Source organism: Lissotriton helveticus, chromosome 2_1 (assembly GCF_964261635.1).
Source record: "Lissotriton helveticus chromosome 2_1, aLisHel1.1, whole genome shotgun sequence".
In the NCBI taxonomy this organism is placed as follows: Eukaryota; Metazoa; Chordata; class Amphibia; order Caudata; family Salamandridae; genus Lissotriton; species Lissotriton helveticus.
The window spans coordinates 1,365,018,051-1,365,042,577 of record NC_136059.1 but is presented as its reverse complement, the minus strand read 5'-3'; the positions used below and the strand labels follow the sequence as shown (position 1 = coordinate 1,365,042,577).

Genomic DNA, 24,527 nt, shown 5'->3' with positions numbered 1-24,527 from the left:
GCAGCCTTTCAACTTAGCAATGCTGGGCTGGCCTCCTCCCCACCCAATAGCAACAGTCTGATTTGCGTGTTCACCTTGGGGAAGAAGGACATATCTATCGGAAAGACCATTTTGAAAATGACGGAGCGTCTCAAGAGGGAGATTGGACCAAAATGTTATGTCGCGCACAAGGCCGTCCACTTGAGGCAAGAGAACGTTCAGAGGATCACGATGCGTAGTTCGTGACATAGACTCCTAAATACTTGAACCCGGAGGAAAGCATTGGTATCCCTGATGCCCACGTCATATCTATTGGACCAGTAGCAATGGGGTAGATCGCAGATCTTTGAGCGTTCACAAGAAGGCCAGAGTAGGATCCAAATATATGTACAATTTGGAGTGCCCTTGGTCCTGATGAGTCTGGGTTGTCCAGAAACAGTAGGGCGTCGTCAGCATAGAGAAATTCTTTTGTACACCTTGATGGAACACTGAAAGCCCTTAATCAGCATGTCAACTTTGACCCAGGCCGCCAGGGGCTTGATTACCAGTGCAAGCAGCAAGGGCGAAAGGATAGCCCTGACGGGTGCCTTGTGCCACAAGGAACCACTCCGATGTCACCCACACCTTGGCCTTAAGATTGGCGCATATACCCTAGAAACTTTGGACCAACCCTACTCGAGGCAGCAGGGCAAGTAAGTATGCCCAGTCCACTGAGTTGAAGGCTTTCCAAAAATTGATGGAAAGGAGGGCCATGTGGCCTCAGAAGGTCTTGCTTAGTGCAATTGCATTGTGTACTCATCGTAGATTATGCGGAGTGGCCCAGCGAGGCATAAAACCTGACTGGTCCTGGTTAACCAGGTAAGTAATAACTCCTGCTAGTTGAGTAACAAACATTCTAGCCCAGATTTTCCCCTCTGAGTTCAGGATTGAGATTGGCCTGAAATCATGACAGTACGTGACCCGTACTCCGTTTCGGTATCACCACACTTTCTGCAGTTCTATGGTCTGGGGGTAGTTTGCCTCTCTCTAGAGCCTCCTAAATGGTCTCCAGTAACATTGGGCTGGCCTGAGCTAACACCAGACGCCAAAACTCCATCAGGAAGCCATTAGCACCCGGTGCCTTGCTAGCTTGCAGCTGAGTTAAAGCTGCGTGCATCTGGTCGCAGGTGACGTCTGTCCCTGGAGATTCCTGTCTGTCGCGAGACAGGGTGCATCAATACAAATTGATGCTGGTCTGCACGGGGCTCAAGGGGCCAGCACTATACAGCTCTTGATAGGCTGTGAATGAGCATGCAATGGACTCACTCCCAGTCACCCGAGATCCGTCCCCTATTCTCAAGTAAGCCACCAGAGCCCGTCTCCCTAGGAGTACACAGCCAGTGTAGAGTCTTACTGGCACTATTGCTCCATTGGTAAATTCTACTGTGCTGGCCATCCATGCCTCCCTCGCCTCTTGTGTGAGCCCTTGCCGGAGCAGAGTCTGCATTTGCAACAAGTCCCACAGAAGGAAATCTTGCATTGACGTCTCATAGCAGCTCTCTATGTAAAGTACGGTCTTTGGTTTTCCATTGGTCCTTTCCCTTAGATATTTGGAGTAACTATTAATGTGTCCCCTGAATGTGGCCTTCTGGACCTCCCAAAGTGTACCTTGGGAAGTCACAGGTTGCTTGTTCTCAGCAAGGAATCTTTGGCACGCATGTTGGCACATTTCTCTAAATTCATCTTTTTGGCGGTTCCAACAATCCAGATGCCAGCCGCCGTTCTCCTGGGGCACCAAACCAGGTCTAAAGCCACCTGTGACTGAACAGAGGGTCCCGGGCCAATATTCTGACATATAGGACTCGATGGCTCTCACACATATGCATGAATAAATAGTCCAACTGGGAGAAAGAGCGGTGTGTCCCCGAAAAAAAGTGTACCCCCTCTCCTCCGGGTAGTGCGCTCTCCTTACATCAGTCAGGTTTAAGTTGTGTGCAAAGGCTGCAATGAGTGTCAGTCCGCGACCAGCCTCAACAGTGGCCGAGGAACAGTTGCTAGTGAAGTGTATCACCCCTACCGTCCAAATCCCCCTCCCCAACTAAAGCCATACCCTACTAAAATAGAGGGTGTGAAACACCTGACTAGCAGTTTAGCGAAACATCTATGCAGATATGAGTTATGTGACACTGCTTGTGTCCCATACTTCACTTCACAGAGTAACCAGCAGTTCCTGCAATGGAATATTAACATTTGTGCGTATGGCAGGGTTGGCTATCATTGCAGCTGGGGCCTCCCTTGTTCTGGAATGTTCAGGACCTCTACTCTCTGCATCAAAGGCTGTGCGCCATTCTTTTGGAGGCCCTCCACTACCTCCCCTGCAAAGTGAAGGATCCGTGGTATGTCATGCGGGGCGCTTCTCAATCCAGTCCCAGACCACCACAGGAGAGTCAAAGAAGAAGGATTTGCCCTGGGAAAATAACCTTTAGGCGGGCTGGGAACAGGAACATTAAATGATCTCCATAGCTCTCAGTTTTTGTTTTGTCTCTTGAAAGGAGCGTCATTGCGGCTGCACCTTCAGGGTGTGGTCTGGGAAGATCATCACGAAGAGGAATGATAGTTCAGCTAACCGGCCTTGCGTGCCACCCTGAAAACAGAGTCCCGATCAGCATAGTTTATCACTCGCACGACGAATGGGCGAGGAGGGGCACCAACTGGAGGCTTAGTGGTCAAAGCTCTGTATGCCTGTTCACTGATAAAACAGATACTTCCTCTTTGGAGACCCAAATCGACAGCCAGTCCCACATGAATTTAGTGGGACTGGATCCCTCTCCCCTTTCAGGGATGCCCACGACGTGTACATGTTTCTGTTTGGATCTCCCCACTGCCTCCTCAGTGCAGGCTCCAGCTGTCCCACCATACGTTGCAGTCACTAAGCGTTCCTCATACCGTTTGACTGTCTTCGGTCTCAGACAACCTGCCCTCCACTTTTGTGACTCTGAGTAGTATTCCGGAGGTTTGATCTGATTAACGCCATTTTAACCTTAAATTTCCCTATATTGCTTTCTAAGGTGACCTTAAAGTCCTGGATTGTGTGCAGTATAGGCGATACCTGTGCATTGTCATTCGGTGGGGGGCCACCTCCCAAAGCGCCAGCCTCTCCCGGGGCACTATGTTTAGTGTATTTGTCAATTGTCTGTTGGGAGTTTTTGTGGGCTCCTGTTTGTCTCTTGCCATGATGTGGCCCAGGTGAAGCAAAGACTCTATACTTCAGAGCGGGTGAGGGACGCAACCACTTCCTATTGCCAAGCGCGGCGTCTCGCACTCGTCCCTGGGCTCGGTCTATGCCCCTGACACTGTGTGATTCTGTGGTGTGAGTAGGCCTCCGCCAGGTCCTCTGGGACTCCCGCTCAGAGGAACGGTGGAAGAGAAAGTAGGAAAAGCAAATGGCTCTTTCCATACCTGCTGAGTCGAAGGCAAGTATCAGGTCCATAGCCACCTGCAGGGTCTTGGTTCCACCCTGCCAAGAGGATTAACGCCCTGGCACAACTGTTCTGCATGGTCTATCCCAAGCCTGGGGTCTCGGCATAAGGGAGAAACTCTCGACATGGGTGCAATGGCCCATCCCACGCTCTGGCAGCACAGTCACTGATCCTTCTGCATCTAAAGGTCGCTGTGGGGCCAGCACACTCAAATAGGGTCAGGACTCGGGGGAGGGGCGAACGAGTCCAGCGCAGATGACTATGTTCCCAGGCCCTCTCACAGGTGTAGGGCTAGTCTGTATGTGGCCCTGGTTGAGTTTGTGTTTACTGTTTGGAGACACTCAGCACTTGATTCAGGGTCTTGTCTGGGCATCAATTGACGAGTCTGCCCCCAATCCCATCACCAGGGTTAGTTTAGTGGTGGACCTTCCTCTGTATTGGCTTTAGTGAGCTGTGATTGAATTACTCATTCTGTGCGTTATTGAGAGGATTTCATATTAGGCACTTTAATTGAAAGAATATCTCAACCTTTTGTTTCATTGTACTTCCCTATCAATACTATTCTTGTCATGACAGGGAGGGATATTAGTGGTAATTTAATATTGATAGATGGTTATGTGTAAATAGTGATTTTGTTTTGTTTCTAGCTCTAAAGAACTCTTTAGGCAATACACCTTTGTGACAAAACACGTGTTGGCAGAGAAGCAAGCTGAAAGTGTGTCAACTGAAAACTTGACAACATGTAAAAATTACATCTAGAGTAACAGAAATGTACACAGCCACCCTATTGTGGCACATGTAGATTGCCTTTCCATCACTGTGCTTAAAATTATAATCAAAGTAAGCCCAATATTCCCGAAAGATTCAACTGTTCACAAACCCTACCTAATATCATAAAAAGCTTGATAAGAATCTAAACAGAAAATATATAAAAGAGAAGTTTTCATCAAATTCCTCATCCTCTACAGATATACCATAATGCACCATATATTAAGTGCCATGTATCCACTCAGCTATTATAAGCACAATTCCTTCTTATTTACGTAGTGTCCCAAAAGGCTCAAAATCTGAAGGTAACCATATAAGATGCATAACTACTCTTGACAGATCAACAAAGACATTTATGAAATAAGAATTCGGCACTCTTTGTCTGTTTTTACAAAATATATCCACAAAGGACCATAATGTCCCACCTGTATTGATGCTAAATAAAGATGACAGCGTAACCGTCTCTTGGAGAATACTCCTGAAAGTAGTTTCTCGTGTATAGTAATGCCCAACCTGGACCCCAATTTGTGGCTACTGATTCTGTTTTGTTCCTAGCCCTGATGAAGTTATGGGCATTACGCCTTTGGACGAAACAAATGTTTGCAGAGAAACAGGCTTACCGTGTGTCAACTGAAAATTGGACAATGTGGACTTTGAATTAGAGGATGGACCGATACTATAATTTCGGTGTACTTCTATTTGGGTGCTCAAGGACGTTCCTTACAATTTGTTAAAGTTCCCAGTGGCAATAAATTCCCAGTGTCACAATATCAGAAGTCATCCAAGGGTGGATTGAAATTATAGAGCCAACCTACTAAGGATTTGGATATTTGTATGATGTATAAATTGCTATTTAGGGGTACATTTTATCATTACATTACATAACATATCATGTGAGGAGCTGTAAGTAAAGTTCTTTATGCAGAGGCAGAATTTAGCATGGCTCTTCCCATCAATACAATTAAAGGCACTGGTTCCCAAACTGTGCGCCACGGCGCCCCGGTGCGCCGTTAGAACTTGCCAGGGGCGCCGCGCACATCTTGGGAACGTGGAAAAGAAAGTATGCTCTGAAGGAGATTTAATGTTTGAAGTGTGTACATTGACCCTCTGCAGCCCCGAGAACCAGTGCGGGACCACAGATTTCTTTAGGCGCTGCGGCAAGAACGTGCTCGGACTGGGACTTCAAAACTGTCCCAGCGCTGATTGACAGAGGTTCATCAACCTTATCTTTGCAGGATTTAGGATTGGTGGCAGAGAACGGATTATTCAAGCAAAAGGCAGCGTGGAGGTGCAAGGGCTCTAAGCAGGGGGGGACATCAAAGCCTCATTAACAAACAAAAGGTCTTTTAAAGACCTGGGAAGTGCTCGGGTGCAGCTGTGTGTGTGCCCGGGAAGCTGTCTCATCCCGGGCTGACTCACACAAGGGGGCGGGGGCAATGGCTGAAGCCCTTTGATTCCAATGGGCGTTGGAGTGTGTGCTTGGGAGGGTGATGGATGTAGTAAGGCCTACGTGGGAGATGTTGGTTGTGCTGGGTAAGGTTCAGAGACATGCTCCAAACATGGTGTGGTGTGTATCATGCACTTATGCATGAGTGTTGTGGAGAGTGTTAGAACTGATACAGCGGCACACATCTACTTGTATATATCATATTCTTTACCTTTAAGCTGGTACCGTGAATAAAATGCACGTTTTGTAAATGTGCCTGATGCATGCAAATATGTGGAAAATCATAGTGGCATTTGAAATGTCAGTGCGTTTAGGTCAGCAGTGAGCACAAAAATGTTACACCACTTCTCGGCCAAGACAGGTGTCATGCTGTGTGTGTTGTCTGTGCGTATCACGTGTCTGAAGTGAGGAGGTCTGTGGGTGTGGGTGTGTTGTGGGTGGAACTTGGAGGAAGGCAAGCTGAAGCACATTTGGAACTTTATTACCTGCAACTTGAAGTGAATCATTTTAATTTAGGACCCCGACTCCAGGGCTGGGCACACACATGCTTGAATTTGTAGCGACTGCCAGCGGCAGCGAGCGAGACCTGCATTTCTGCCGCCTGCCTTGCCTCTCTCTTTGCCGGCCGCCCCCATCATGCTCGCGCGGGCTGGCTCAAACACAGTCGGAGGTCCTGGTGCTCCCTCTGCGGCCATGAACGAACCACCAGGGATTCGTGATTACTGCGGCACAGCAAGCTCCTCAAAAGCAACCTGACCACACTTGACTATTCGGAATTCTGCCGCCTGCTCATTCCATGGGAGAACGGCAGCCGACCCACTCACCCTATAACTATAAGTCTGACAGAACTCACACTGACTCCTGACCTCACTCATGTCTCGGGACTACCCATTAGCAGGCACTGACTTGACTTCAGTGAAATGCATCTTATGCCGCACGGTGATTGATTCAATCCAGTTACATTGTCGTGAGCCCAGTCCAGCCCCCAAGAAGTCTGCTGAGCAGCATGGTGCACTATGTGCTGCCTGCCTGGGCCACTGACTCGACTAGTGTTAAAATATCAAAAACAACAGTTGATGGACGGAATGCAAACCAATGTCATACATTCACCCCAGTACAGTGATCTGGGCCTAAATTTATCGTTTGTTTTCTCACCATGCCATTCCAGTTTGGACCCAGCCATATGACGCTGGGCACACCACTCTCTTTATCTTACTCGATCTTACCGCCGCATTTGATACCCTGTCTCCCTTGAGACTGGTGGCGCGCCTTATGGAGCATGGGGTTGGGGGCCCTGCCTTGGACCTGCTTGCCTCATTCCTCAGCCAGCGGTCTCAAACTGTTAGAATGGGCAATCTCTACTCGAAATCGTCCCCCCTGGTCTGTGGGATACCTCAGGGCTCCTCCTTGAGCCCCACCCTTTTTAATATCTACGTGGCCCCAATGGCAAGGGTGGTAAAATCTTTTGGCCTGGAGGTCCTGTCTTATGCCGATGATACTCAAATCATGGTCTCTATTACTCATAAGGCCAAGGACTCTGCGAAAAATTTCAAAGACTGTATTATAGCCGTCTCTTCATGGATGGTCCAAAATTACCTCAAATTAAATGGTGAAAAGACGAAAGTCCTGATTTTCGGGAACAACTGTGGCATCTGGTCAAGTGAGTGGTGGCCCGATTCTCTGGGCACCTTTCCTACGCCGGTATCCTATGGAAAGAATCTTGGAGTGGTGGTCGATGACTGCCTTTCCATGACTCGTCAGGTCTCCAAAACAGTGGCTACGTGCCTTGGACTAATCAGAGTCATACGAAAAATTTAGCAGTTTTTGTCATCGGAAGCGCGGAAAAGGGTGGTCTTGGCCTTAATATTGGCCAGGTTGGACTACTGTAACGCCCTTTATTTGGGAATTAACAAGGGTCAGTTACGCCGCCTTCAGCTGGTGCAAAATGCCGCCGCCAGGCTGGTGCTAAATCTCCCTAAGTATTCCTCGGCTTCATCCTCTCTCTGTTCACTGCACTGGCTCCCAGTGGAGCGCAGAGTTCCGTTTAAAACCTTATGTCTTGCTCACAATGCATACTATGAACATGGCCCGGTGGGCATAAAAAACATCTTCCATAGGTATGCACCTGCCAGAAACCTTAGGTCAATTAATAAAAACTTGCTGTCGATTCCCAGATTTAAAAATATGAGATGGGGTGGGAGAGCCTTTTCGCTAGCCGCAGCCAAGGCATGAAATTCCCTACCCGCCTCCCTCTCGGGCCAGCAAGATCATTTAATCTTTCGCAAGACCCTTAAGACCTGGCTGTATCCTGTGAGATTGGCTTGAGCTCCTTTACTGGTCTGCCTGTAGGTGTGTCTGTACATAGCGCCTTGATGCCCTTGGGCTTAGTTCGCGCTCAATCAAATCTCTTTTCATTCATATGCAAATCAGTCTTGACCCTGTGCCCCATGGGAACAGTCCAGTCCGAACTGCCAAGCCAGGTCCTCCCTGGACTGGAAACAAGCATCCTAGGACCGGTTACGGGCTTTCAGCCCTCATCAGCCAGGATAGCTTGATTCCAGTAGCATGGAGAGCACGTGGTCAAGACTGATTTGCATATGGCCAGGTCTAAACTGGGGTTGCATGGTGAGCAAAAGAATGATGGATTTAACCTAGATCTCTTGACTGGGGGTGAATGTTTTGATTTGTTCTGCATTCCGTCCATCAATTGTGTGTCTGTTGCTTTCTCGCCCTAAGTGCGCCAGGTATGCCCAGACGTGGGTTCTGGGCTTACTGTGCCACTGGAATCAAGCTATCCGGGCTGAAGAGGGGTGAAACCCCAAAACCGTTCCTATGATGCTTGTTTCTGGTCCAGGGAGGACATGGCTTGGCAGTTCGGACTGGACTGTTCCCATGAGGCACGTGGTCAAGACTGATTTGCATATGGCCAGGTCTAAACTGGGGTGGCATGGTGAGCAAAAGAATGATGGATTTAACCCAGATCTCTTGACTGGGGGTGAATGTTTTGATTTGTTCTGCATTCTGTCCATCAATTGTGTGTCTCTTGCTTTCTTGCCCCGTGTTACAATAACAGCCAGTGATCTGGCCTCAGCACTTGACAGTCAGGCACAGGCGCCAATATGGGTGCCTTCGTATTTCAGTGCAGTAATGCGGACGACCACACTGAAATGTGTTAGTCTAACGCCGGATACGTGGTACTTGGCATGGCTGGTAACCAGGGTGCAAGACTTTTCCATTAAGCCCATTACACCACTCAATAGTACTCCTATCACAAGTATGTCTTTCTAAGTGAAAGTTATCCTGTCCCAGCTCCTTCTTTGTTTCTAAAGACAACCCTATGCTTCGTAGATCGTTTTTACAAGGATCATGCATCTATTCATTCTTAATAACCACACACCTAGCCTCATGGAGCTCTGGAGACTGGAAGCCCTCCACCATGTGGCAATGTAATGTTGAGCTAGCACTAGGACTAAATGCAGAATTGATTTCATGTAACAGTACGCATTCAAATCTCCAATATATGCAGCAGATCTAATTTGGCAAAGGCAGGATCAACCAACTTAAATTCTGTGTTATGTATTTTAAATCTTTTCTTGCCACTTGGGATCTTTTTGACATGTTGATGTAGTGTTCTTACTGTAAAGCCCCCTTGAAAATCCTGTTTAATGAGAATTTAATTGATACTTCTTTTTTGTAGTGATCTGGAAAAAAGATTACAGCGTACACCAGGAGAACGTTTCCAATCAGGATATGGTAAGGGAAGTCGTAGGAGAATTGTCATCTTTCTCATGGGTAGTGTTACTGCGTCATGATGATCCTACCAGTGGATTCTACCTCCCACTGATGATTATGTAGTGTTTATTTGTTTGAGGAATTTCCTACGCACATGCACAGTGAACCCTTGAAGATATGATGCTCCACAGACGATTCAAGTATTTTATAACTTTGTAAAACTAACAATTTGCTAGAAATGTATGTGTTCTAATATACTTGCCAGCGGATGGTGAATACTAATTGGTATCCTGCTCATACTTTCAGCCTATAAATCTGGAAAATCCGTATAAAGAACCCCCTAAGAGATGTACCCTATGTCAGATCTCTGTCGACTACAAAAATACACAGGTAAGTATGACTATGATGTCTGATCCACATGTGTTTGCCTTTGCTGGATATAACAAATTATTATATTTCTAAATATCAGCGTGTGCTCAATTATTTTGATAAATACTAGACCTTGTGAACACAAGTAACCTTTTTTTCCAGCCCACTCCCTACATGACTATTGTATGACTGAAGGAGAGCTACCTTTGTTTTGAGATGTTTACTTTCCAGCTTCGGGAGCTGAGAGGAGCTTTCAGAAATAATGTAGAAATGTCCACAAAGCTTTTAGTCTTTCAGGTAGGACCATGAGAGTTATTAAACTTAGAAATCGGCAGAGCAAGGAAGAAGATGATGAGGAATATTGAAATTGAATTCAATTATTAGTTCCTTTGGGTAGGCGCTCTTCCTACTCTTGTCTTTAAAATTGGAGAAATTTAAACCTGTCAAGGGTGAATGTAAGGGTTTTCCGTCAGTCATAATAGCTTTATTCGACAAATAGTCATAAAAGCTGGAATACAATACAAAATGTATGACTAAGATATTAAAAACTTGTTAAAAAACTTCCCATGAAGATAAACGTCCATAAATTATTATAAAAACAGCAATGGACATTTTTAAACTCCTCTCGGTGTTATATACATATATACAAAGGAGTCTTTTTACATTAAGACACATAACTCTTGCCTTACGCTTACTACCTTTAGTATTAAAAAGAATAAAAGAAAAAACAAACCCCACATCATTTAAGCAACCAAAAGATAAGAAATTAGGCATGTAGTACACATTTATTACAATGCAGTAATCGCTTTTGAGCTAATGACCCATGCCCATCCTAAAAATGTAGCTAAAGATATGGTAATGGGTAACCATGTTTCAGTGTGAATTAATCTAAGCACTACCTCATGTTTTTGGGTACCCAGAGCTCTACAAATTGTGGCCAACCATACACGCCACGGGACACTCAAATAACAAGTGGGCCAAAGACTCCAAGTTTACATGACTAATAGGGCAAGAGGTGTCATATATTGTATCCCATCTTGCAGTAAATGACTTTGCGGGTAATGTGCCCACTCTAAGTTGGAAATAGAGCTTTCTATCGTGAGGCTTCGTTATGGTGTCCCAGTATGGTTCCAGCGTTTGTACTGGTTTTACATCTAGGAATTGGCCCGTCGAAGCATCACTATTCCTAAAGGTGTTACCAGTCACCCATCCCCAGTATCTTTCCTTCAGCTGTGCTTTGGAGGGAAACTGAGTGTTTTCAGGATTCTGCCATAGGGCAGCCATGCCGATACTTACTAGGATCGATCTATCTTCCTGTAGCCATTTAATTTTCTTATAACGATGTGCTCTTATTAGATCTTTTAGGCCCTCGACATAAGGTGTCAATTCGGGTGTTGACCAGATTCTCCGCCAATACAACAAAGGGCGTAGTCTGGCGCTATCAACCAAAGCCTTCCTGCCTAGATCATAAAGTAATGGCCGTACTGGTGTGTTTCGTGGAAGGATAGTGATTTTATGTAAAAAACTATTTTCAGCTATGGTTAGTTTAGAAAGAATTTTAAATCCCCAGAGCTCTGCCCCATGTAATACTGCACTAACAACTTGCATATTATAAATGTTCAAGACTGGAATAACTGGTTTTGTATATGATGCATTAAACTCAGCCAGTAAGGTTCCTACCAACTGACCATGTTTCAGTGTGGCCATATCCAATTGCTTGCCCCACCTCATGTCACCCTGCATAATGACCCCAAGATATGTAAAATATTTTACCTGCTATAGGGGTCGCTTATTCAGCACATTTCCCTAGTATTGGGATGTTATTTAAATCTTAGAACTATAGTACTCTAAGATCTTCTGTTACCAACGTATGCTACTTTGTCTGACGATTTCAGAATGAGCAGTTAATGAAGCATGAGGACAAGATGCGTTCAGCACAACCCTACTGTGCGGTAAATGAGACCTGGAATAAGACGTTTTCATGCTTCGTTCCCCACATGTGAATTTTGAAAGAATACCTCAAGGGCATTTTGGGGAAGGCCTTACTTGGAGATAAATGGTGAGATCTGGTATCGAAAAGAAATCTAGGCACACCGACTTATTTTAACTAAAACCTACTTCACTTTTAATATAATTTCTCTCTTCAGACCTGGTCTAGAAAAGCCCCCATTAACTGTTGTAAATAACCATTGGGTTGTAGTGAATGTTTCACATCTATGTGTTGTAACTTTGTTACGTACTAGTTGGGGGCCATGGTTGAGGCAGTGTTGCTATTCTGTGCCTGTCCATGGATTCACAATGAATGAACGTGGAGGGTAGTCTTCATTCGCTCGCTCATTTGCAATGATTGCAAAACTGGCTTTCCCATTTAAAACCTTGAAACCGAATGTTCAGTACTAATAAAGCCTTTTCCAACTTGAGGCTCAGCATTATTATTTTAATTCCCTCTTTAATGTTTGGACACCAGTACGCTCCCCCTCCTCATCTGCAAGTATTTAAAACCACCCTGGGGCATAGGGATTCCAAAACTCACTTGAAGATCCGTAAACCGCTTTAGCAGCCAGAAGGCCAAAATGTCTTCTAATAATTTGACACCATTTATTTTCCACAGTGATGTGTCATAAAATGGTTTCTAAACAATAATACAGGGCATTTATGCTGGACCTCTGTAAAACGCCCCATAGTCCTCTCCTTTGTTAAACAACTAAATTGTTTCTGCCATCTCTGGATTTTCCAAAGAGTGGTAATTCATTGGAAATATGAAATATCTCTACGATTAGCTTTTATGATTTTAAAATGTACCTTAAAACAAAAAGTTTGGATTCTTAAATTTGAACTGGGATACTTGCATACAATGAAGGCTGACAATAAGCCTCAGATGTTCTTCATTGAAAGCCATTGTAATATCTAGAAACCTACATCTACTTACTTCTGTCAGGTATGCAAATCCTGGTAGACGCTCTTACGGGTAGTGTAAATATGCTATTACAGGTGACGGAACACTGCCTTGCCCCTTGGCAAAGAACACATCATAAAAAAACACCTACACTGGGTACAGTGTGCCAAGACGAAGGGGCGACTCCTCCAGGAAAATGAGGACAGACAAGAGACTTAACAAACTGGAGGCGTAAGTGGCAAGGAGACACGAATCATCACAAATCTTAATCCCTTATATTTGTGTACAGACCACCTGGACAACTGGGGTCCTTTCACGAGGAGTTGCAGGTGCTGGCATCGGCGCTCTGCTTGAAGGCAGAACACTGTATTGTGCTTGGGGATTTTAATATTCATATGGACGTCGGGGCGGATGGTGACACGATTAAAATCAATGATGTCACCTCCCCCCTGGGCCTTACTCCCTACCTGGCAGTGCCGACTCATAACAAGGGTCACATCCTTGATGAGGTGTTTTCCACCATTACACTCGATATGGCCAGCCCTGTCCTCTGGTCGGACCATTTTCTGATTAGGTTTCAGATTTTGGGTATGAGCAAATCATCTTGTGTAACGTCGAGTCATCCTAGGCAGATTTGTCGGGCATATCATCGGGTGACCCCAGAAAGTTTGGCCCAGGCTTGTTTGGATCATCCCTGTCCGCTGTCAGGAGACCTAGAGAGGGATCTCGATCTGCTGCAGCGGTGGTTAGTGGAGCGATTAGACGAATTAGCACCTGAGACTGTTCCCCGGAAAACATCTAGACGGACCTCTGCTCCTTCGTATACGGAGGCTCTGGCTTTGTCACGGCGCAATTGTAAGGTAGCAGAGAGGCTCTGGCGCCAGCAGTATGATTCTGGGGGCAAGGCAGTCTATAGGGCAGCCATTAAAGCCTATCATGTGGACATTCTGTCTGAAAAGAAGAATTATTTCTCTATGAGAATTGAGACTGCTTCGAGCTCTTGTAGGGAAATTTTCACTATTGTGAAGGAGTTTGTGACCCCTAATGCAAATGCGTCGCATCATGAGTTCTCTGAGACGTGGGTGATCTCGCTAGCTAGCTTTTTCACCACTAAGATCAAGCGGATTCAGGACTCTTTTTCTTCTTTGGGCCCGAGTGATGTCATTAGCCCGGGAGACCAGTTGAATTTGACAGCTGGTTCTGGACCCACTCTCTCGGAGTTTCCATCTCTCTCTGACTCCGCATCTCAGGACTTCCTGATCAAGCTTAAATCAGGCTCACCTTTAGACCCTTGCCCGGCTAAATTTTTGGCTAGGGTGGCGGAGGTTATGAATCCTCTGATTAATCCCATCCTCAATTTGTCTTTGACTAGGGGTGTGGTGCCTGTGGTTTGGAAGCAGGCGATGGTTGTCCCATTACTTAAAAAGCCGGGTCTGGACCCTGAGCTACATGCCAATTATAGGCCGATTTCCCTCCTGCCTGCTCTCGCAAAGATAGTAGAGAAGCATGTGCACACTGTGCTCTCTACTTTCCTTGAAACCCACAGTTTGCTGCACTCCACCCAGTCTGGCTTCCGGACCAACCTAAGCACCGAGACGGCACTATTGGAAGTCAATGAGGCCATCAAGGAAGTGCTGGATGCAGGAGGAAGAGCCATGTCGGTAATGTTAGACCTGTCGGCGGCCTTCGACACCGTCCCTCATGAGGGTCTCCTCAGCAGGCTCCATGAGATCGGTCTGAGAGGGACGGTGTTGAGCTGGTTTCGATCTTATTTGGCTGGTCGCCGACAGGTGGTGTGGGCCCCTCCGTACTCGGCCGAAGTACCGCCTCTGGAGGTCGGAGTCCCGCAGGGCTCGGTGCTTTTTAATATCTTTATGACCCCTTTGGCGGTGCTGGCGGAGTCTTTTGGGGCTCAGATCGTGTCATACGCCGATGACACCCAGCTCCTTTTCACTTGTGGGAAGGGGGCTGAGTTTGATGAAGAGAGCATCCGTGGGTGTCTTGGGGCTGTTTTCGAATGGTTTCAGCGAAACAGCCTCAAGTGCAACCCAGATAAATCGGAGGTGCTCTTCTTCGGGTGTCAGTCTGACCCGAGCTGGCAGGATTGGTGGCCGGTGAATATGTTCCCTCCCATGTCATCTTCTCTGATTGCCAAGAACTTGGGGATCAAGATTGACAACGGCTTGACGCTTAAGTTCCTTGGATTGGCCGGCACCTGTTATGGCCTCCTTAAAATGTTACGTAAGTTCCTTCCCCTGCTCCCGATGGCGCATAGGAAGATTACGGTCCAGGCCCTCATTGGTTCGAGGCTGGACTATTCAAACGTCTTATATTTGGGTTTGCCCGAATACCTTGTCCAAAGACTACAGGTGGTCCAGAACTCGGCAGCTCAGGTCATTTTTTGCCTGCATCGCCGAGCGAGAGCTTCGGACCTTTTACATTCTTTACATTGGCTGCCTATTCGGAAGCGGATTGTTTTTAAAGCACTTACGCTGGCGCATAAGGCATTTCATGCTGTGGGAGCTGAATATATTCAGAAACGGCTTGCCTTCTACAAACCGGTTAGAGCCGTAAGATCGGAATCTCGCTGCCTTGCCGTTGTCCCTGCTGTCAGAAAAGCAAGGGTGGGGGGACGCTCCTTTAAACGTTTGGCGCCCCAGCTTTGGAATGCCCTGCCTTTGCCGCTTCGCAGTACATCTAATCTGCTGGCCTTCAGAAAGGGTGTGAAGATGTGGCTCTATGGTCTGCAATTTGTTCGCTCTCTTTCTCCTTCGTGCTTGCCCTCTGCAGTTTGTTGTGGGTTAGAAAGCGCCGGGACACTCTTCGGAGTAGACGAGCGCTATATAAGACACCCATAACATCACAACATAACATTGTGTATGCCCTACCTATTCACTTACACAGGAAAGATGATAGGCATAAAGGATCCCATGTCATTTGGCTGTGTTAAATCAAATATAAGCAGCCTGGCTATCCTTTGTATCAGAAGAGAATTAGATTCAGTTTGTAAAATGTATTTCAGAAATGATTCAAATAAATCTACAAATAAGGTACAAATGACAATTAAAAAAAACGTTGTACCACCAAATCTTCATATACAATATACGCAATTTTTCTACAGCAATCTTTCTACGGCACCAGTCTTTACATAAATGAGCTGCTGTGCAATATTACACATACACCTCTCTTCTTTACAGATGGATAGACCCTGAGGGTGTTTTAATGCTCCATGATTCCACAATGTTGGTTTCAATATATGTATGTGTTCAAAGTGGACACATAAATAGATAACATCTTTTGTCTTCTTTGCTTTGATCTTCAAAGTTGTGGCACAACTGGCTATGTTCCAATTAAATGTAAAGTTACTGAGTGGGAAAATCCATAGGTAAAACATAATCTATTTTTGACATATCTTCACATCCTCCCGTCTGTCTTTTAAATGGTTGCATTGAAGGTAGCCCAGAGTTCAGTCCAGAATACAACAGGTTTGATGGTGACACTTCTTTTATTACTGGTCACACCCAATTTCTGCCTAACAGTGACTAGAGATACATATTTTTGTGTCTTTTTTCATGATACATTTGTTCTGTGAGATTTGAAGTACATTTATTTTATCCACACCACTTAGCTCAGCCCCATAAAAGGTACTACATTGTGCCTTAGCTAAGCCTAAGAAAGGTCCTGAGAGCAGACCGCAGTGAAACCCTATTTTCCCCACATTAATATTGTAAGTGTAAAATATATGCACAGTATTATTTACGCACAGTTGAACTTCTTCGATTAGTAAAGACCAGTTACCACAATTGTTAAATTTGAAATGAAGATAGAATCCAATAGAATATTGTTCCTTTTAAAGCACCTCCTAGAAGTGTAAGGCTAAACGTATAGGGAATTGATTCCTCTTCTCACAACTTTATGGCTAAACAAGAAGTACACTCTTCCACGTTTACAACCCTAACTCTGGCACTATTGCACTTGTATAACAAAAATGCTGAGTCTAAAAGGAGATCAATTATGGCCAGATAAGATGTCTCCTCCTTCAGTAACGTCCTCTTACAGTATCTCTAGAAGTGTCCAGGTTTTAGAGGTCAAGAAACAACCTGTCTCTACGTAAACAAAAACATATTTCATAATCAACTTATGCAGTAGAAGACTTTTCTCAATTGTACTGAGCTCATATAGAAAGCTTGATAAACGTGCCATAAGACCTTTTTTCAAATAATTTAGTTTATTCAAAAATGATATGAGCTGTCGATAATGGGGGTCATTTTTCCACCCTTCTTTTACAGCAGTGATTACTGCCTTCTACAATGATTCTTTAACTTGGCCTGACTTTGGTATTTGTTTAAATAAAGTAGTTATTGGGTCTACCAAGAGATCTGGTTGAAACTGGTAAAATTTCATTAAGACCAGATTAGAAAATGAAAGGTATAGGCTTATCCTTTATCTGAGAAGCCAAAGACACTTCCTTTTAAGAGAGAAAGTAGAAATTAAGTATGCAACTCAAATGGCTTAGTCCCTCACAGAGCTTGATAGAGTGTGTTCCAAGTATCTTCTAGATGTGCCTCAAAGCTTTTTCCTTAAAGACTGTAAGAATACCTCTGTAGCCTGTAAAATGATATGGCTTTAAACAGCTTATCGAACCACTTATAACTGACTTGTTTACACTGCTTCCTAATTGGAAGAGATGTTTAAAGCCACTATTTCAAATAGCTATCTCGGCATGGCCAACAAAGCGATAAGAAAGCCCATCACAACAGTCCTTCAACAGTTAAATGAACGGCAAGTTTTCTTCAACAACACTTGGATAATTTATTGCTATGTAAGAATTGTCCCAAAGTATTCTCATTATTTTGTTATATCCTCCCTTGCCCGGATTAAGGGACCATGAGGGTCATTTAAGTTTGGGCAGATGGTCTACTTGCCTGCCAAGGTGGCACAGACCACAGCCTCTAAAAACCCACCAGCCGCATGTTATAACATGCGTATTACTCTATGGGGAGGCCATCAGTGCCCGGAGTTTTATGCGGAGGGGCATGTCAGGCGCAACAACATTAGATTTCTGAGATTTCCCAAGTGCTCTGAGGGCCCCAACATGGAGCTCTTGCTTGGGCAATGGCTGACATGATGGTGTTGGTGGGGAAAGTGCCAAAATTATTTTCGGACACCAGGGCGCCCACCCGGGGCACAGCCTAGACTAGTGATTGCATGGCTGTCAATTACAGTAACAGTGACCTCCTACTACAACTATTTTGGGCCTGTGGCAGTTCGAGGGCACCGTAATCACTACATACTTTGATTATATGGCAGAAGTGTAACATCGCTGTAACTCCTACACAGTAGGTAAACAGCCGCTGCATCCCCTTGGCCTGAAATATCCTCCCCTGTTCCCCGACAGACTACGGGTGGTAGAGGGTGACACCACACTTCTTTCAGACCCTAAAGGAAGCATGAGCATGGCTGCGTACCAAAGGAATATAAATGCCAACTCCTAACGATCAACAAAGTGGAGAATGGCTGACACCAAAACCTAAACGCACACAACACAGGAGGCCACGCACCCTATCCGAACAAGCAGCTGAAGAGAGGGCGCAAGTGGTAACCAAGGTATTACAGCCCAGCCACAGCCCATTCGCTACCCTGAGGACATATCATGAACCGGACACTGACTCTGGTACTAAAAGGAAACTGATTCCTCAGGGGATGAGTTGTCAGAGGGCCAGTCATGACACTCCTAGTTTGTTTGACGACATTCGCTTGCATCGCTACATGCCGCATCATTCCTAGACACCATAATGACACATCACACAATACTTTGAATCTAATGAGGGCTAGACCCAATCTAGGGCAGCATAGTGGGAAGCACTTAAGGTGGTCATACGCAGGCATTGTACCTCCATAGCGGGGGCGATCAAACAAACCCTACACAGGGAAATACTATGCACGGAAAGGGACATGAACCAACTCCAGACTGAGCTGCCCCTCCACGAGGATAGATTCGAAGAACTGCTCACTCTCAGGAAAAATCATGCAGAGCTGGAGACATGGTTGGGCAACCTGGATTATAAACATTACCTAGCATGACAGCACAAAGAGGGAGTCGGTGAGTAGATTGCTGCGGGGAGAAAGAGGTCAACCTGCGAGCCACATCAGGGTCCCTTTTCTGGGCGACCTGTGCATCAAGCTTGCTTATTTTCTGTTCCAGCTTGACCAAATGTTTGTCTTTCTCTTTTTTCTCCCAGGCTATACGGTTTTGGGCTCTATCTTATGCTTCCCAAATTGTCACCCCAGAAGGGACCGAGTCCATGTTTTCCAGGCAAAAAAACTCAGAATCGGCTTGAATCCCCTTTGCTATTTTGGTGTTGTGCAGGTCCCATGGTTTCAGCCTCCAGGTATGGACCCTGTCCCGGTCCCTCAGACCCATCTCTACCAAGAGTGGGGAGTGGTCAGAAAGGCCTCTAGCTATGTATTCTGCTCGTCCTGTAGTTCCCCCTTAGGGATAAATATATAATCCAGTTTGGAGTGAGAGTCGTGGGCCCCAGAATGAAACGAAAACTGCCTGGTCTGGTGGAGTATATATATCTCAATGCATCAGTCAGGCCCATCGTTGTGGAGAATCGTTTCAGAGGTGTGGATCTATCTCCCGCCCGTTTACGGTCTATTGGTGGGTCCATAACATTGTTAAAGTCGCCACCCACTATGTATAAGGCAGAGGGTGTCTCTATCAAAATGTCAATTATCTTAGTCATGGTGGGTACTTGTTGTCTAGGTGGTGCATAAACTCAAATCAACGTGACCTCAGTCCTACCCCATAGCCCAGTGACTCCCACGTATCTAGCTAGGGGATCCTGCAGAGGCGTGAGGTTTGGAAGGGAATGCTCTTCTTGATCAGGATGGCCACCCCTCGCCCCGATTGCTGCGATCAGTCTCCTGCCTAATCTTGAGGCAAAGTTAAAGATAGACGTATTGGCGCACACTAAGTCGTCCTTCTTACTCCTTTTTAAAAGGGCCCCATTTCATCTTGTCGTCTATCATGACTCCAAGGTAAGAAAAAACATCTGTGCGAGGAACCAAGGCAGAACCAACCCTGAACTCGTATCGCTTTTTTATGCGTGGTCCCACCTGCATCACATAGGATTTAGAATTCTTTATTGTCAAATCCACTTATTCCATGAATGATGAAAAGGAGTTAAGTAAAGATTGCAACCCTCTAGCGGTCCAGGCCATATGAACCGCTTATAAAAAAACTAGCAAACCCCCCCCAACCTGAGGGTAATCTACCTTGGTCTCCAGTAAAACCTTCTCCAGATTGTTAAAGTACAAATTAAACCGAAAAGGGGCCAGGATACATCCTTAACATACTCCTCTTTTTATAGGGAACTGACAGGAGACCTTAAGGTCCTGCGAGTAACGTATCTCAGTCTTAGTGTCCCTATGTAGGTTCTCCAAAAAATAGACGATATCACCGTCCACCCCCATGGACAACCTAGTCTGCCACAACTTGGTTTTATTCACGCGATCAAACGCGGAGTTAGAAATTAGTTACTTTCCTGTAACTGTAGTTCTCCAGTATTGGAATCTTTTATAGATTCACATGCGACCCACCCGCCTCCCCTGGGAAGCTCACCTGTCTCTCTTCAGTGATCAAATATGGCACTCATGCTAAAAAAACTGAGGGACTGGAGCTTCTCACAGGAGTGTTTTTAGAGGGTGGTCCATTCCAATTGGCCAAAGCTTAAAGTTTGTTCTCTTCTTTAAAATTACTTAAATAGGTTAATAAACTAAAGAGGCGTAGGCCTTTTCTAGTCCATAGCTATCACTACACTACATTGCTCTGTAAGTATACCACGGGGACTCACATCTTGGGGAAGGATTCAAGCATGTGAATATATGAAAGATTCAAATAATGGAGAACTACAGATCCGTAACCATTTTTTTACTCGCAATCAAATTTTTCAGCCAACCTTTAATGTGTGATATAAATGCTGAAAAATTGAAATGAATAATAAGGTAGTATATAACCAGGGATGGTACTGAATGACGATGGGGAGAAGCCTATACAAAAGGAGAGGTAGTGTTCACTAGTGCTAGTTCTGATCACGTCTGCCTTTCCATGGACACACAATGAGCTGGATACCCCAGGAAGGACAGTGTAGACTGCTCGATAGTTTTCTCAGTATGGGTATCACTGAAGGTTGTCACACTGGATCAGCCTATGGGTGCATTCCATTTAACCCCTTAGCTGCGGCGGCTATTCCGCCGCAGCGCTTAGGGGGAGGCGGGGCCGCGCGGCTCTCCCGTACTCATGACGGAACCGCTCCGTCACTGCCCTCGGGTGAGCTGTGCTTGTGACGGAACGGTTCCGTCACGGCCCCGCCCGCTCATCAGAACGCTCAGCGCAGGCGCGGAATTCGCCCCGCGCAGGTGCGGCGAGCGGGCCGTGACGGAACGGTTCCGTCACCAGCACAGCCCACCCGAGGCTTATGACGGAACGGTTCCGTCACGAGCACGCAACGGGTTAAATAGTGAGTATACAAGAATATCGATTGTTGCCTTCTGATAAGCTATATAGAGCAGTGTCTCATACTATGGGTCAGGACCCACTGGAGGATCGCAAGCTCATTTTTGGTGGGTCTCGAACGTAGGAGCAATAAATGAAGATGCCTTTAAATTCTGTTTCTAACTTGTCACATTTGCCGGTGATTCAAAGCCAGAGGTCAAATGCCTGGCTACTTTATTCTTTTAACATGGGTATTGGTGTTTACTTTTCTTTCTCCGACTACAAAGTGAGAGTCGTTTTTAAAGTGATTTATGTGACAATGTAGGATGTTGTTTTTGGCAACAAACAACAAAATGTAAATACCTGTAAATGAACCCTATGCATCCAGCAGTTAGGAAGGCAAAAGGAAGCACTTTATTTTGTAATTCTGAAGTGTGCTTGAAAGAGAGATTTTAATAGGGTCAAATCAAAACACTTACTTGGTGTTGCACACTTTATAAATATTCACAGAAACCAGATTTCCACAATTAGCATTTTTCTTTGCAGTTTTTTATATAGCGCAAACTTGACCCAAATCGGGTATCAGAGCGCTTTACATAGCATCAGTTACGTTAAATGAGGACACACATTCATTTTTGTTAGACACGGGGAGATTAAGGGATTTGCCCAGAATCACAGGATGCTCAGCGTCATACCCGAGACTTGAACCCAGTTCCCCATTCGAAGTTGACCGCCCTAGCCGTTAGGCCAACTCCTCTACCCTTACTTTGCTGTAACAATCTTGCAGCTTGTGTGATAGATCTACATGCTGTGCATCATGGGTTTCAGGGAAAGTGTTCATCAATCATTCGATGTTCGCTTAAAACTGAAGCAAATAGCTTCTTAAAGAAAAAAAAGCCTTAATATTGTGCGTCTAATGTATACTTATTTTTGTGTTCTAAATAGTTTTATCAGTAAAACTGTATGTCTGTGCACGTTTAGTGGCCAATTTGATGAAAAGGGTGCTGTCTGTGAATGACTGTGCACCACCACATGATGCGTCAGTTACATTAAAACAAAATGCTGCACCTCATGGTCATTAAATGTAGGTGGGTTGCGAAAGTTTGTTGTTCTAAAAAGTGGGTCGTGGTTCTCAATCAATCATTTGTTAAGCGCACTACATACCCGCGAGGGTCTCAAGCGCTGGGGGGGTGGTGAGGTGGGGTTCTAAAAAGCTTGAGAACCACTGATATAGAGTATTGTGCTGTGTGTGAATGAGTAAAGCATTTTCTCTTTGAAAACACTACATATTGACTTTAGACTGGATTATTGACATATCTGATGTCTTTTTGTGTTCTGAAACTCCATCCTCACACCAGCTCCATAAATAGGCCTTGGATTGCTTGACTTTGCTTCCCTGAGGGTCAACAGCCTAAGGAGGGCACTTGGTGCTTGGATTTGGGCTCAGTTGTAAGGTTCAGCACGAGGATACCCGTGGTAAAAAGCTCAGATTGTCACAATTTGATCCCAGTAACCGTCTCTCTGGCTTGGAACCCTCCAAAATGTTCCCACATTGTTTGCAGCACTTCACTTAAGAAAAGACATCCTGCTAGCAGCAGTAAACAAAAGAATAGAATGGTAACCTGGATGTCATTCACAACTAATACATGTTGCACCTGTTTATCTTCAACAGCTGCTGTCCCAGTTTGTTTCTCCATACACGGGTCGCATTTATGGCAGGCATATAACAGGTATGTATAGAACATAATTTACTCCAAACTGTTTATTTTCTTTGTTGCAAGTAGTTTTTCAAAATACATGGACAACAGTCATCCTTACTAGGGATTTCAACATAATGCTGGAAAGCAGTATTATGTGGTGGGCCATCCGCAATATTAATAGAGCAAATGCTGAGCAAGAGTGGGCAGACAGTCCGTAACCTTCAACATCAGTATTTAACTCCTTGGATGCTCATGACGAGCTCAGCTCGTCATGAGCGACGGTGCTCCGGTGCTCATGACGAGCTGAGCTCGTCATGACCGCGCCCGTTCCGTGGAACGCTCGCACGCTGGGCTGATTCCCCCGCTGTGCTGAACGTTCCATTGGAACGGGCACGGTCATGACGAGCTCAGCTCGTCATGAGCACCGGAGCGCCGTCGCTCATGACGAGCTTAGCTCGTCATGAGCATGGGGGCGCTGTACGCGCCCCCCCGCCCCCCAGCACAGCGGGGAAATACCGCGAGCGGCGAAGGGGTTAAGCAACAAAGCTTAGTACTGCAGAACACAAGGCATCTCGCCCCTAACAGATTTCAGAAATGCATGACAAATTATAATCCTCACCAGACTGAAAGATGGAAGTGCCAGTTTTGCCACCTTCCCAAATTCTTCCATCCCGACCCCAAAGCCACACTTCATGCCGGGGCTGAGGTTCTCACACTGGAATAATACATTGTGATCATTTGAGCCTCATTCTGATAATGTTTTGCCTTTTTCCCATAGATGCTAGCATTCATTTAAATAGATCTGCATTTGCTACCAGAAAATATACATAACTTAATCATAAATAGGCAAATTCTGTAAATCCACATTCCACAAATACTGTGAACCCACATTGTTTCACAGATTTTTCTGCAAACAAGAAAATCTCCTTCCATGTTGATCCAACCTACATTTATTCCACAAATGTACAATATCTAGAATTGTGGATTGGTCGTTTTCGCGTTCTGCATAACTTCCCCTAGACTTGTGGGAATGTTGGAGGGAGCTGTACATAACATAACATTGTTGATGGCCGGCTATCAACAATGGGGTGGTTTTCTACCCAGGGGTTCTGAGAGACATTAAGTAGAAAAAAAGCAACGCTCGAGTTGTCTATGATGCCACTTGGAGCCCCAAGGTGGAAACTTCCTGGTCACTGACAGCTTTCCATTTACAACTTTGTGTTATGTATGGATTCATTTCAAGGTCAAGGGGGAATCACTGGTTCCATTGGTGATGTCACAGCAGTGGAAAACAACTTTTGTTGCAATGCGGTGACGTTATCCACTGTAATAGCACCTCTCATAAACACACTTCATGTGAATATAGCTCTCCTGCTAATGTAGCTGCATTCTCTATAACCATTCATTTTTTATTTTCTGTACTGGGTGCCCGAAACATTCAAAGTCTATTTTTATCCACATCTGTAGACGGCACAGCACACATCATAACATACACCCCCTGATGCTTTCTAGGATCACTGGTTGGCCAGCTCATGATCAACCTCCACACCCAGGTGTAAATAGAGAGCTGAACATTGATTCTCATTGGCTCTCCATCAAATCTGAAATAACCTGCCCAGAAAGTCTGCCACTCAGATTTAATGATGCAGTTCAGATCGAGGCTCGAGATCCACTTGTT

General features: G+C 45.4%; 1 protein-coding gene across 1 annotated transcript in view; it reads left to right on the top strand.

Moving 5' to 3' along the window:
• The window catches only part of MRPS18C (mitochondrial ribosomal protein S18C), a 62,218-nt gene that overhangs the window by 31,694 nt on the left and 5,997 nt on the right, over positions 1–24,527 (top strand). The window contains exons 2-4 of the mRNA XM_078676300.1: positions 9,350–9,405; positions 9,691–9,774; positions 22,822–22,879. Coding sequence (XP_078532426.1) covers positions 9,350–9,405; positions 9,691–9,774; positions 22,822–22,879 — 198 coding nt within the window. The remainder of the gene's footprint in view (positions 1–9,349; positions 9,406–9,690; positions 9,775–22,821; positions 22,880–24,527) is intronic.